We start from the raw sequence: 14605 nt of genomic DNA on the forward strand, positions 1-14605 counted from the left end.
CTGTACAACATCCATGGAGGAGCAGGAGGAAGAGGCCAATAAGCCATCATAAAAAACTGCAATTACAGTCTCTGAGTGGCAGCTACTGGTGCCCATCACACATGCTTATAAAAGACCATCCCCATGGGTACAGACCCTGGCTAGCTATCACTGACAGAAAGGTATTTAAAATTCCTATCCCCCAAGAACAGGAGAGTAACAGCTGATCACTGATCACAGCCTTTGATTATTGAGTTCAGATCACTGGGTAATGACTCTGGAGGAAGTTATTGTTTCAACCTGCTCTGCACAAAGGTGGTGGCATCTACCAAACTTTCCTGGACAGAGGCAGAGGCAGTGGTGATTTAAAGAAGCAATAGTTCCCCAGGGTTGTGGGGGAGAGCAAGTTGAAGTGCTGCATTTGCTTTCCAGGCTAGAAAAGCTCAGCTTTAGGAAGGCATTCAAGTTTTGCTGTCCTTACTGTCCTCCTTCACAGGACACATTGGAGCAAGTCTGCAACCCTTCATTACTCCTTGGCTCTGTTATGGCTAGGAAACAACTTGGGAAATTCATCCCTGAGGTGATCTTTCTACCAGAATTTACACTCTGCACAAAAGCAGCATGAGACAATGAAATGAGTGTAAAAAACTATAGAAGCAGACAGTCTGAGACAAAGGCCTACAGCTTCAAATACTCAGGAAAGGGCAGTCTATATACTAGGAAAAGAGCAGAAAACCATACTCCTGTAAACAGTGAAACTCCAAAACAACTAACAAACAAAGCCACAGGACAAGATGGGGGCCCAGAAAGACAAGGAAAACCCTGCACAGTACATTTGCCTTGACAAACCTTCCTGATAAGAGGGCTGAATTCCAAGGAAATGTTTGTCTTCTCACCAGCTGTTTAGAAAATGAAAAAAATCCACCCCAGGCATAAATACAAGAATTGCCATTTAAAATATTAACACATAGAATGTGCAAGAAAAAAACAAAATACAAATGGAGAAATATGAAATGATGGTCCATCCAAAGGAAGCAGATAAAAATACAGAAAATTCTAATGAAGAGGATGAGAATGTGGACATAATGAACAAAGTATTTTAAAGACTGATCTTAAAAACTCTAAAGAGGGTGAATCAAAGTCCAGGTAAAGAACTAAAGTATATCAGAAAAACAATAAATGAGCAATATAAAAGTTTAAGTAAAGACAAAAATGTAAACAATTTAAATAAAAGTAACAAAACAATAGTACCAGACTTGAATACCACAATAAATGGTAATGAGAAATTTTCAGGAGGGTTTCAAGAGTAGATTGGAGTTGGCAGTGATCTTGAATAAAAACATTTGATGTGGGTTAGGCTGAGGAGGACAAAGAGAAAAGAAATATTGAAAGTGAAAATAGCCTAAAACGCCTATTGCATGACAATATATTTGGCTTTGCCAAATGCAGAAGAAAGATAAAAGGGCCAGAAGGATATTAAAAAAATAACAGAAACATTTATAAACTTTTAAGAAGGTGTGAATATGAAAATCCAAGAAGCTTGGTGATCACCAAATGGGATAACCATGAAAAAATATACTCCATCATATATTGATTACACTACCAAGCACAAAGGACAATGAGAGTTTTGAAAGCTGCAAGAGAAAAGCAACATTTTTACATACAAGGAGTCCCAATTAGATTGAGAAGTGATTGATTTCTCACCAGAACTCAGTGGAGGCAAGAGGGCAGAGGGCTGAAATACTAAAAGTTCTGAAGGAAAACAAATGCCTGATGAAAATTTATACAGTGATTTGCTCTTTCAAAAATGAGGGAGAGGGAAGCAGATGTGGCTCAAGTGATTGGGCTTCCATCTACCAAACGGGAGGACCCAGGTTTGATCCTTGGGGCCTCCTGATAAAGGCATGCCCATGTGGTGAGCCAGGCCCATGTGGCAAAGCAGTGACTGTGCAGTGACCCACATGATGTGTCAGTGCCTGTGTGGCAACCAATACATTGAGCCAGTTCCTGCACAGTAAGCCAGTGCCTGCATAGTAAGTGGTGCCTATGTGGCAACCCATGTGGTAAGCCAGTGCCCATGTGGTGAGCAAGTGCCCACACAGTGAGCCATGCAGCAAGATAATGATGCAACAAAAAAGAGAGATGAAGGGGAGAGTCAAGGTGAGATAACAGAAACCAGGAACTGAGGTGGCACAAGTGACAGGGAACCTCTCTCCACATCAGAGGTCACCAGGATCAAATCCCAGTGCATCCTAGAGGAAAAATTGAGAAGCCAAAAACCAAAAAAGAAAAATAGAGAAGATCACACAGCAAATGGACACAGACAGGAAAAAGAGCAGGGTGGAGGGGAGAAGGGAGGGAAAAATATGAGGGAGAAATTAAGACATTCTCTGTAAAACAAAAGCTGAGGGAATTCATCATTATTAGACCTGCCTCACAAGCAATGCTAATGGGAGTCTTTCAGGCTGAAATGAAAATACACTAGATGGTACTTCAAAACAGCCTAAAGAAACAACGATCTGCAGTACAGGTAACCATTTGGGTAACTGTAAATGCCAGTATTATTGTATTGTGTTGTTTGGTGTGTAACTCCATATCTTGCTTCCTACAAGTGCATAAATGCAAATGTATAAAAGGTAGTGATAAACAAAGCCTTTATTACACTCAATACACAAATATATAAATGATAAGTAAAAAATGGTTGGGGTTCAGGGGCTTAAAGTTTACATGCAAGCTATTGAAGTTGTATGGATGACTACAGGAACTACTGAACAGATTAAAAACATTGTTTTCACTATGTGAGTTCTTTGGTATGTTTAAAGGTTAAATCTGTGGCTGAAGTCTCATTCATACCCAAAACTATTATACTGTGAGTTTTTACATTTAAAGAATATTGACTGCTGGCTTTCTCAAATTTTTGGCATTCATAGGATTCTCTCCAGTTTAAGTAATCACCTGTTGTCCAAGGTTAGAATACTTAATGTTTCCTCAAACATATATTATGATTTCTGTCCAGCATGAATTCTCTAATGCTTCCTGAGGGCAGAACTAAAAGTGAAAATTTTCTCACATAGACAACATTCATAGGATTTCTCTCCAGTGTGAATTCTCAAATGTTTTGAAGACTAGCATATTGATCAAAGGTTTTCCCAAAAAGATGACATCATGAGGTTTCTCTGCAGTGTGATTTCTCTCATGTTGTTGAAGAGAGTAATGTTGACTGAAAGCTTTCCCACATAGATGACATTCATGGGGTTTCTCTCCAATGTGAGTTCTCTCATGCTGTTGAAGAGAACTATGTTGACTGAAAGCTTTGCCACATAGACGACATTCATGGGGTTTCCCTCCAGTGTAAGTTCTTCCATGTCATTTTAAGTTAGATATTTGAAGGTTTTCCCACATAGATGACATTCATGGGGTTTCTCTCCAGTGTGAGTTCTTTCATGTTGTTTTAGGGCAGATAGGTGAAAGAAGGCTTTCCCACAAAGATGACATTCATGGGGTTTCTCTCCAGTATGAGATCTCTCATGACATTTAAAGGAATTATGACTATAGGTTTTCCTACACAGATGACATTCATATGGTTTTCCCCCAGTGTGAGTTCTCTCATGTAGTTGAAGAGAGCTATGTTGACTGAAAGTAGCCACTTAGAAGACATTTATGGGGTTTCTCTCCAATGTGAGTTCTTTCATGTCGTTTTAGGGCAGATAGGTGAAAGAAGGCTTTCCCACAAAGATGACATTCATGGGGTTTCTCTCCAGTGAGTTCTCTCATGACGTTGAAGATGAGAATGTCGACTGAAAGCTTTGCCACATAGAAGACATTCATGGGGTTTCTCTCCAGTGTGAGTTCTTTCATGTCGTTTTAGGGCAGATAGGTGAAAGAAGGCTTTCCCACAAAGATGACATTCATGGGGTTTCTCTCCAGTGTGAGTTCTTTCATGTCGTTTTAGGGCAGATAGGTGAAAGAAGGCTTTCCCACAAAGATGACATTTATGCGGTCTCTCTCCAGTGTGAGTTCTCTCATGATATTTAAAGGAATTAAAATGACTATAGGTTTTCCTACACAGATGACATTCATATGGTTTTCCCCCAGTGTGAGTTCTTTCATGTCGTTTTAGGTCAGATAGGTGAAAGAAGGCTTTCCCACAAAGATGACATTCATGGGGTTTCTCTCCAGTGTGAGTTCTTTCATGTCGTTTTAGGGCAGATAGGTGAAAGAAGGCTTTCCCACAAAGATGACATTTATGCGGTTTCTCTCCAGTGTGAGTTCTCTCATGACATTTAAAGGAATTAAAATGACTATAGGTTTTCCTACACAGATGACATTCGTATGGTTTTCCCCCAGTGTGAGTGCTCTCATGTTGTCGAAGAGAACAACGGTGACTGAAAGCTTTGCCACATAGAAGACATTTATGGGGTTTCTCTCCAGTGTGAGTTCTTTCATGTCGTTTTAGGGCAGAGGGGTAAAAGAAGGCTTTCCCACAAAGATGACATTCATGGGGTTTCTCTCCAGTGTGAGTTCTTTCATGTTGTTTTAGGGCATATAGGTAAAAGAAGGCTTTCCCACAAAGATGACATTCATGGGGTTTCTCTCCAGTGTGAGTTCTTTCATGTTGTTTTAGGGCATATAGTTGAAAGAAGGCTTTCCCACAAAGATGACATTCATGGGGTTTCTCTCCAGTGTGAGTTCTCTCATGACGTTGAAGATGAGAATGTCGACTGAAAGCTTTCCCACAGAGAAGACATTCATAGGGTTTCTCTCCAGTATGAGTTCTTTCATGTCGTTTTAGGTGAGATACATGAATGAAGGCTTTCCCACAAAGATGACATTCATGGGGTTTCTCTCCAGTGTGAGTTCTTTCATGTTTTTTGAGGGAAGATGATTGAATGAAGGTTTTCCCAAAAAGATGACATTCTTTCAGTTTTTCTCCAGTGTGACATCTCTCATGCTGTTTAAGGGAAGAGGATGTAGTGAAGGCTTTCCCACCTAGGTGACATTCATGGGTTTTCTCTCCACTGGGAGTTACATTGTATTGCATGAGTTCAGAGCATTGGATACAATTTTTATCATTTTGAAAGCATTCATATGATTTACTTGTATGGTGAAGATACTTATGTCGTTTAAAATATGAATAGTCACTGAGGACTGCTGGAGGTAAAGGTTTCCTGAAATAGGCTTTCTTTGTTAAGTGAATCAATGCATATTGGTTCACTATGGATCTGAGAGAGGAATCTTCTTGCAAAGAAATATATTTAAAGGAATTCTTCTGGGTGTGAGATCTGTGCTGTGGGGAATTAGATGAGAGACTGTAAAACTTTTGTCCATTTAAATGAATTCCTGCATTTCCCTATATATAAAACCTAGGCTAATCCACTAGTGGTAGTCTACAATCAAAATATCTGCCATGCTGGTTTCATATAAAAAGTATTCTAATCCATACACATAGATTTTCTCTATTATAAAAATCTAACTGCAGAGCTATCTGATCAATTTTGAGCTTCATGATGTTTCAAAGATTACATTCATGAAACCTGCTTATGCAATTTGATTTTTATGTGAACTCAAGTTAGAGTTTGTGTTTAGGTTTTTACCAAAAATTCAAACTATCACAAATTTTTGCTGGACTAGCACTTAATTCTAACACTAATTATAATTTCATGATTTACTGAATTCCTAATTTATTCCATCCTTTGGTATCTATTTAGAACACTAGGGTTTACAAAATTGAACTTACCAATGACATGACTTTAGAAGTGTCTTTCCTACAGGTAGGTTTACTGAATATCATTTCTATCATTTCCCATGTTTTAAAGGCACATTTCCTCCCTGTAGTGATTGCAAAAAGCAGAATAAACTGTTAGAATAGTATCAGGGGAAGAAAAATTTTAAAAGTTCCAAATATCCCTTTCAGTATGTTTCCCACATTCACAATTAACTGGGAAAGAATATCAAAGTCATAAATAACATAATTCTAGGACATCACAGACAGAAAGGATTTTGAGAAATGGAATGTGAGAAAAAAGCTGGGATGTCAGTGAGGTAAAAAAGAGGAAAAACTCTTCCAAGAATAGGAACAGGAAAAGGATTATTTTGTGACTGTTTAATCACAATAACAAATGAATATCGCTTTCCCAATGCCAGTGACACTCAATAAAGCTTGATAAATGTATGGAACAAATACATGTCACTAAAATTTCCCCATATCTTGAGGTACATTTTAGAAATCATAACTCATACAAAGAAAACTGAAGAAATCATTACACATTTAAGGAATCCTGAAGTTAAAATATGAAAGCACATACTTTATCATGAGACCCCTCTTCTAATGCGGAGGTCTTTACAACTCACCTGGATTCTGGTATTGAGGAAAAACTACTCCTTTTCTTGACACTTCTTCCTGTTCCAACTGGGAAAGCACATCTCTTTTCCAGACTTGATATCCTGTTTGTATGGAAAAAAGTTACCTGGATTTTGAGTTTGACAGTAACAGGGCATGATCATGATGTACATCATAAGTTACCAAAGAATAGGGTAAGCACTGAAGGTCAGCAATGCAACAATAACTTGAACTTAGATCACTGACAATATTTCAACAGAAATTGTAACTCTTGACCTTTTGCCCTTTTCAATGAGGACCACTGTTTGTAGTTACCCATGTACTAGTAAAAAGAGAGACTAGACTGCAGAATTGTCTATATTCTAAATGGTGAGAAGTCTATGTTTTCAAAGTGATGGAATATTATTTTCAAAAATAATCTAATTAACATAAATTCTCCAAAAATGATCTAAATTCTATATGGAAAAGGATATATGCAATGTTGCTACTACTGTGTTCTGAAACCTCAGCATAGCACTTGGAGGAGAATATTTATATCAGTACAGCCATGATTGCTGGAAACTGAAATTCAAGAAAGACATTAAATTGTTATCAAGAAGATTAAATTCTATGGGGTGAACTAGATATAATAAAAAATGAAAAAACAAATTCATTTAGGGATTGTTAGCACAATATAAATGTATTAAAATTATAAAATATAAAAATTTAATGTAAGAAAGATTATACAATTTGGAGAAGCTGATGTAGATATCTGAATTAAAAAATGAAAAATGATTTATGATGAATATATAGGTAGATTAAATAGATGTTAGATAAAAAAATACAGATATAGGTGGTAGATAAATTTTGAGAGTCTCACCTACTGAGACCAGGTTACTGATATTCTCCAGCATCACTTCTCTGAACAGCTTTCTTTGGGTTGTGTCTAACAGGTCCCACTCTTCCTTAGTGAAATCTACAGCCACATCCTTAAAGGTCACTAAATCCTAAAAAAATAACGGAAATTTGTGTTCACACAGGGCTATCCTTACCAATGTCTTGAGTAAGATGTACAAAATAACAGCACTAAAGCAGCAGAAACTGTGTATATAAAACTCAAAAGGTGTTGGGGTTCCAGAAATGTCATTATCAATGGTAAACTTCCATTTGCCTGTCAGATGTTCTCACAGGCACAGACACACTCTGAACCCACAATATCCCATTGCAAAAGAAAACCACAGGACATAGGTGTGATATACACCTGGAAATATCCCACTAAATTTGTAATTTTGCCTCTTTCTGCTAATTATTCAGCTTTTCTTTGAACATTATTAACTAAATCAATATTTGTCAACAATTTTAAGTAAATTTATAGATATTATAAGGCAAGCAATATGGATTATATGTATTATTTTAAAAAATGGATATGGTTAGGTTACTCCCCTATATAGATGAGCTCACTTTCCTCTCATTTATAAAATCATTTAAGAATATGTTATGCATTTTGGCAAATGCAAGTTAATGTATCAATTGATTTCTATCTAAATTCAATTCACAGGGCTATTATTCATTAAAATGGCAGGGACACTTGAAAACATAACCAGAATTCTGCAAAATGAAATAGGCTTCAAATCAGTAAGTCCTGATTTGCTCAGTGCTACATAGCTCAGGTATTCATTGTAATGTAGAAATACAGATGGTTCAGTGTCACAAGCCAGGGACTCCTGAGAGAGTTGTACTGATACATGGCCTTAGACTGACCATTCCTGTGGTAGGAGACCTCAAATTCTCAACTTTTTCTGGGGTGTACAAAGACCAGTTTCATTGTCTCACTTTTATCTTCATGTCACCTAAGATTAAAACAATCCTGTTCATTGCCTCTGGCCTTTACTAATCTTTAAAAATTTTCACTGAGACATAAATTGTATTCTATTATACAGCTTCTGAAACCACAGCCACAATGAAGGAAAAAATAATTCTATACATGGCAGCCATTTATAAAATTTGAATAAATTTAATTTAGAAAATTGAAGTTGGGACATTTGAGCAAGTGTGGTAAGGAGAATTGTAGTTTTAAAAAAATTATTTCAAGGAAAGTGTATGTGTCTCAAATAGTTGGGTTCCTGCCTACAACATGGGAGGCCCTGTGTTTGGTCGTGGTGTCCCCCTAAAGAAGATGAGCATGACAGCAAGCTGTCATTATGGGCTGGCAGAGTTTGCTGACACAACAAGATGATGCAATGAAGAGACAATGATATGATGGCCTGGCATGGCAATCTGATGAAACAAGATATTGCAACGAAGAGACACAAATAGTAAATACAGTGAGAGACACAACCAGCAGGAGAAGAGATGGCTCAATTCACTGGTTGCCCCCCTCCCACATGGGAGGTCCTAGGTTCAGATCCTGGTTCCTTTTAAATAGAAGATGAGCATGCAGTGAAAAGACACAGAGAGCAGACAGTGAGTGCGAACAATGAGGGTGATTCAATAAATCTTTTTTGAAGATATTTCAAAATGTACAAATATATTCCATCAAAAGTTTAAGAAAATTAAAATTGGAGGAAACAAATACATTATTTCTAATTTCATTTAATTTACAAAACTTCTCATGTGCTTCTGACAAATATATCTACCCTTACACCCCAGTATCTGTAATATTGGATTGACTGAATGCACAGCTGAAAATTCAGCATCCCTTCTGACTGTAAACATCTCTTCTTACTCACTTCTGTCACCACTATTCATCATATGGCCAGGCCAAACTCAAGCACTAACATGACACATGACTTCATTTTATCCAATGAAGCCATGGATGATTGAGAAAACGAAAACTTCTATAATCATCTCAGAGAATACATAGCCTTAATGGTAGCTTTAACCAACTCTTGTAATTACCTTGGAAGATTACTCATAGATCCATACCTTACTTAATTACCATAATTAATAAAGAGTCATATATAACCATAATTACCATAATTACCATAATTAATAAAGAGTCATATATAAACTTAAGATAAGATCCTTGAATAACTCCTGAATACATTTGGAATAGTCACACCAATAGGAGAAATCTTCCCAAATGCTGGCAACGGAGGTACAAAAAAGAATTACCTACTCACATGTGATTGCATTGCCAAAACCTTAGCTGGCATCTATCTTCCTCTGGATTTTCATTCGCAACCAGATAAGCAGAAGGAAAACAAAGCTGAGAATGGAGAAAGAAGTCTTAAGATTCAAGTCTTGACCACAATTTTCTAGGTCCCCCCCATCATGAATGCCAAAATTTTCACCTAGGAGTAGTATCCCCTGCCCAAACAAATTGCAACATAAGGTATGCTCAAGAGAAATAAGGAAGGACTCTTCTTTCCCACAGTCAAGATGTTGGAGATCTTGTTTTCTCTGGCTAATAAAGATATGAATAACTTCATATTATAGAGAAAAAGATGAAAATCCATGAATTGCATGTATTAATTAGCTCATGATGTCAGAGACTTTTTTTTTGAAAATATAATGCCAGTTTCACTCTTTTGTTTGTAACAGATTTTTATAAAGATACTTAGATCAGGGGGCAAGATGGCATCTGAGTGAGTGCATCTCATAATCTCTCCTGCAAAGAAGTGGCTGAGTAGGGTTGGGGTCCTGCTGGACTGGGCTGTTTCAGGTGCTTGTAGGACAGGAGGTGTCTGGACGTTGACTTAAGAGGGATGGTGACAGAGGAGATTTTTGCAAGAGGTAGAATTTTAGGTCTCTTTCATGGAGGTTGGGGTCATGGGCAGGACCCTTTCCCCTGGGGCTGGTGGCCCAGCGGTGGTGATTCCTGAAGGTTTTGCTGTCCTGGGGAGTTCCCAAGCCCTGAGCAGGCTGTTTCGGGGGCCTGCAGGGTGGGAGGTGTCTGGAAGTCAATTTGGTGAGACAGTGACAGAGGAGATTCTTGTAAAAGGTGGAACTTTTGGTGTCTGACATGGAAATCAGAAGTTGTAGGCAAAACCCCTCCCCCTAGGGATGGGGGCCCATCCTTGGCAGTGCCCGAAATCTTTGCAGTGCAGCAGCACTCCCAGTGGGCTGTTTCAGGGTCTTGCAGGGCAGGAAGGTCTGGATGTTGATTTGGTGAGACAGTGACAGAAGAGATTCTTGTGAGAGGTGGAATTTTGGGTTTCTGACATGGAGGTCAGAGGTTGCAGGCGGGACCACTCGCCCTAGGGCTGGCGCCCAGCTGTGAGAATCCCTGAAGGCTGTGTTGTGCTGTGGTGCTCCAGGCCCCCTGTTACCTCGATGCAAGGTTCCCAAGTCTGTGTCCCCTAAACCCTGGTGGCCCATGCTCCAGAGACTCACACACCTTGAGTCTACAGTGTCACAGACTTCCCATCCCTGAATCCACCACACCCTGAGGCTCAGCAGAGGTCTTTTTTGTCTTTTTTTTTTTTAATATTACATTAAAAAATATGAGGTCCCCATATACCCCTCACCACCCTAACCCCACTCCTCCCCCCATAGCAACAATCTCCTCTATCATCATGAGACATTCATTGTATTTGGTGAATACATCTCTGAGCACCACTGCACATCATGGTCAATGGTCCACATCATAGCCCACACTCTCACATATGCCACCCAGTGGGCCATGGGAGGACATACAATGTCTAGTAACTGTCCCTGCAGCCTCACCCAGGACAACTCCAAGTCCTGAAAATGCCTCCACATCTCCTCTCTTCCTCCCATTCCCCACCCCCAGCAGCCACCATGGCCACATTCTCCACACCAATGCCACATTTTCTTCGATTACTAATCACAATAGTTCATAAATAGAATATCAATAAGTCCACTCTAATCTATACTCTATTCCTCCATCCTGTGGACCTTGGAATGATTTTGTCCACCCCACATCTACATCAAGAGGGGGCTTAGATTCTATATGGATGCTGGATGCAATCCTCCTGCTTTCACTTGTAGGCACTCTTGGCTCCATGGTGTGATGGTTGACCTTCAACGCCATCTTAGCTGAGTGGGGTAAGTCCAATAAATCAGAGTGTAGGAGCTAAAGTCTGTTGAGGCTCAGTGCCTGGCTATAATATGGTCATTCCACAGATTCAGATCCCCTGGGTATATATTAAACCCCAGCACCAACTACACTTCTGGTAAAAGTAACAGGAGAGGCTTGTGAAAAAAGATCTCATCTGAGTCCAGCTCCATCACACAGAAACACAAACTCCAAAAAGGGCCAATTGACATAGCACTGAACTCCATCTGCCATGACGCCAAGATATGGAAATTAAACAGCACACTCTTAGAAAAACAGTGGGTCAAAGAGGAAATCTCAAAAGAAATTAATAACTACCTTGAAATGAATGAAAATGACAACACAACATACCAAAACTTAAGAGATACAGCCAAAGCAGTACTGAGAGGGAAATTTATAGCCATAAATTCATACATCAAAAAAGAAGAAAGAGCAAAAATTGAAGAACTGCGTATTTGGAGGAATTAGTAAAAAAACAACAAAGTAACCCCACAGGAAGAAAAAAGAAAGAACAAAGATAAGTACAGAAGTAAATGAAATAGAAAATAAGAAAGCACTTGAAAAGATAAACAAAACCAAGAGCTGGTTCTTTGAGAAGATCAATAAAATTCACAAACCCTTAGCTAGACTAACAAAGAAAAAAAGAGAGGCGGCAAATACAGAAAATAATAAATGAGAAAGGAGATATCACCACTGACCCCACAGAAATAAATACTACCTTAAGAGGATACTCTGAGGAACTATATTCCAACAAAAATGACAATTTGGAGGAAATGGACGAATTCCTAGAAACACATAAGCAGTCTATATTGATGAAAGAAGAAATTGATGATCTCAACAAACCAATCACAAGTAAAGAGATGGAGTCAGGCATTTAAAACCTCCCACCTAAGAAGAGCCCAGCGCCAGAAAGCTTCACAGGTGAATTTTACAAAACATTCCAGAAAGAACTAACACCAATCCTGCTGAAACTCTTCCAAAAATTGGAAACAGAAGGAACATTACTTAACTCATTCTATGATGCCAACAATACCCTAGTACCAAAACCAAACAAAGACACCACAAGAAAGGAAAATAACAGACCAATTTCTCTAATGAACCTAGGTGCAGAAATCCTCAACAAAATACTTGCTAACTGTATTCAACAACACATTAAACAAATTATACATCATGACCAAGTGGGATTCATTTCAGGTATGCAAGGATGGTTCAACATAAGAAAATCAATTAATGTCATAAACCATATAAACAGATTGAAGGAAAAAATCACATGATTATAACTATAGATGCAGAAAAAGCATTTAACAAAATTCAGCACCCTTTCTTGATAAAAACACTGCAAAACATTGGAATACAATGAAGTTTTCTGAACATGATAAAGGGTATATATGAAAAACCCACTCTAACATTGTTTACAATGGTGAAATCCTAAAACTCTTCCCTCTAAGATCAGGAACAAGACAAGGATGCCCACTCTCACCTCTTCTATTTAATATTGTCTTAGAAGTACTTGCTTGAGCACTGAGGCAAGAACCAGATATAAAAGGCATTCAAATTGGAAAGGAAGAAGTCAAAATTTCATTATTTGCAGATGACATGATCCTATACATAGAAAATCCTGAGAGGTCTACAACAATGCTTCTAGAACTCATAAACGAGTTTAGTAAAATCGCAGGTTATAAGATCAATGCACAAAAATCATTAGCATTTCTGTACACCCATAATGAGCAAGCTCAGGAGGAAATGAAGAAACAAATGCCATTTACAATAGTCAATAAAAAAATCAAATACATAGGAATAAATTTAACTAAAGATGTAAAAAACTTGTACACAAAGAACTATACAAAACTGTTCAAAGAAATCAAAGAAGACCTAAATAAATGGAAGAATATTCCCTATTCATGGAAAGGAAGATTAAATATTATTAAGATGTTTATCCTACCAAAATTGATCTACACATTCAATGCAATCCCCAAAAAAATCAACACAGCATTCTTTAAGGAACTGGAAAAACTAGCTGTGAAATTTATTTGGAAAGGAAGGAGGTGCCGAATAGCCAAAGACATATTGAAAAAGAAAAACAAAACTCAAGGAATCACACTACCTGACTTCAAAACATATGACAAAGTACTGTGGTGAAAAAAAGCGTGGTATTGGCACAAGGAGAGACACACAGACCAAAGGAACCAAATTGAGAATTCTTATATAGACCCTCATATATATAGTCATATAATGTTTGATAAAGCCAGCAAGCCCTCTCAACTGGGAGAGAATGGCCTATTCAATAAATGGTGCCTGAAGAACTGGATATCCATATGTAAAAGAATGGAAGAGGATTACCACCTCACACCTTATACAAAAATCAACTCAAGATGGAACAAAGACCTAAATATAAGAGCCAAGACCATAATGGCTTTGGAAAGCAGTGTAGGGAAGCATATACAAGACCTTGTAATAGGAAATGGCTTCATAAACTTCACACCAAAAGCACAAGCAGCTAAAGAACAAATAGATAAATGGGACTTCCTCAAAATTAAAGCCTTCTGAACCTCAAAGGAGTTTGTCAAGAAAGTGAAAAGAGAGCCTACATAATGGGAGAAAATAACTGGAAACCATATATTGGATAGGAGACTTATACCCTGCATATATAAAGAACTCCTATATCTTGAAACTAAAAAGATAAGCAACCCATTTAAAAAATGGGATAATGATATAAACAGACACTTCTCGAAAGAAGAAATACAAATGGCTAAAAAGCACATGAAAAAATGCTCCAAATCTCTAGTATCAGGGAAATGCAAATCAAAACTACAATGAGATACCATCTTATTCCCATAAGATTGGCAGTTATGGGGAAAAAAAACACAGAAGACAACAAATGCTGGAGAGGATGTGGAGTAATGGGGAACACTCATCCATTGCTGGTGGGAATGCAGAAGGATCCAGCCATTCTGGAGGACAGTTTGGTGGTTTCTCAAAAACCTAGCCATAGATTTGTCATATGACCCAGCAATTCCACTGTTGGGTATATACCCAGTAGAACTGAAAACAAGGACACAAACTGATATATGAACACCAATGTTCATAGCAGCATTGTTCACTATGTCAAAACTTGGAATCAACCCAAATGCCCATCAACAGATGAATGGATAAATAAAATGTGATATATACATACAATGGAATACTACTCAGCTTTAAGAATGAATACACTACAAACACATGTGATAACTTGGATGAATCTTGAGAACCTTATGTTGAGTGAAGCAACCCAGGAATTGAAGGACAAA

At 38.0% G+C, this 14605-nt stretch overlaps 1 protein-coding gene and 1 long non-coding RNA gene across 2 annotated transcripts; both read right to left on the reverse strand.

The window, feature by feature from the left end:
* Positions 1–3343: 3343 nt before the first annotated feature.
* Positions 3344–4849, reverse strand: LOC105745509 (zinc finger protein 709-like; the record flags this gene model as incomplete). The annotated part of the gene is made up of 2 exons (XM_071210032.1): positions 3344–3589; positions 3754–4849. Coding segments are annotated over 2 exons (1335 nt in total), but the record flags the coding sequence as incomplete, so codon positions are not given.
* Positions 4850–4908: 59 nt separating this feature from the next.
* LOC131274545 (uncharacterized) lies at positions 4909–6409 on the reverse strand. The gene is made up of 3 exons (XR_009181767.2): positions 6331–6409; positions 5717–5808; positions 4909–5266 (listed from the first exon to the last, which is right to left on the reverse strand). It is a non-coding gene; the product is annotated as an uncharacterized lncRNA (long non-coding RNA).
* Between the last annotated feature and the right edge of the window lie 8196 nt (positions 6410–14605).

The sequence above is a fragment of the Dasypus novemcinctus genome, chromosome 19 (genome assembly GCF_030445035.2).
Source record: "Dasypus novemcinctus isolate mDasNov1 chromosome 19, mDasNov1.1.hap2, whole genome shotgun sequence".
Taxonomy (NCBI): domain Eukaryota; kingdom Metazoa; phylum Chordata; class Mammalia; order Cingulata; family Dasypodidae; genus Dasypus; species Dasypus novemcinctus.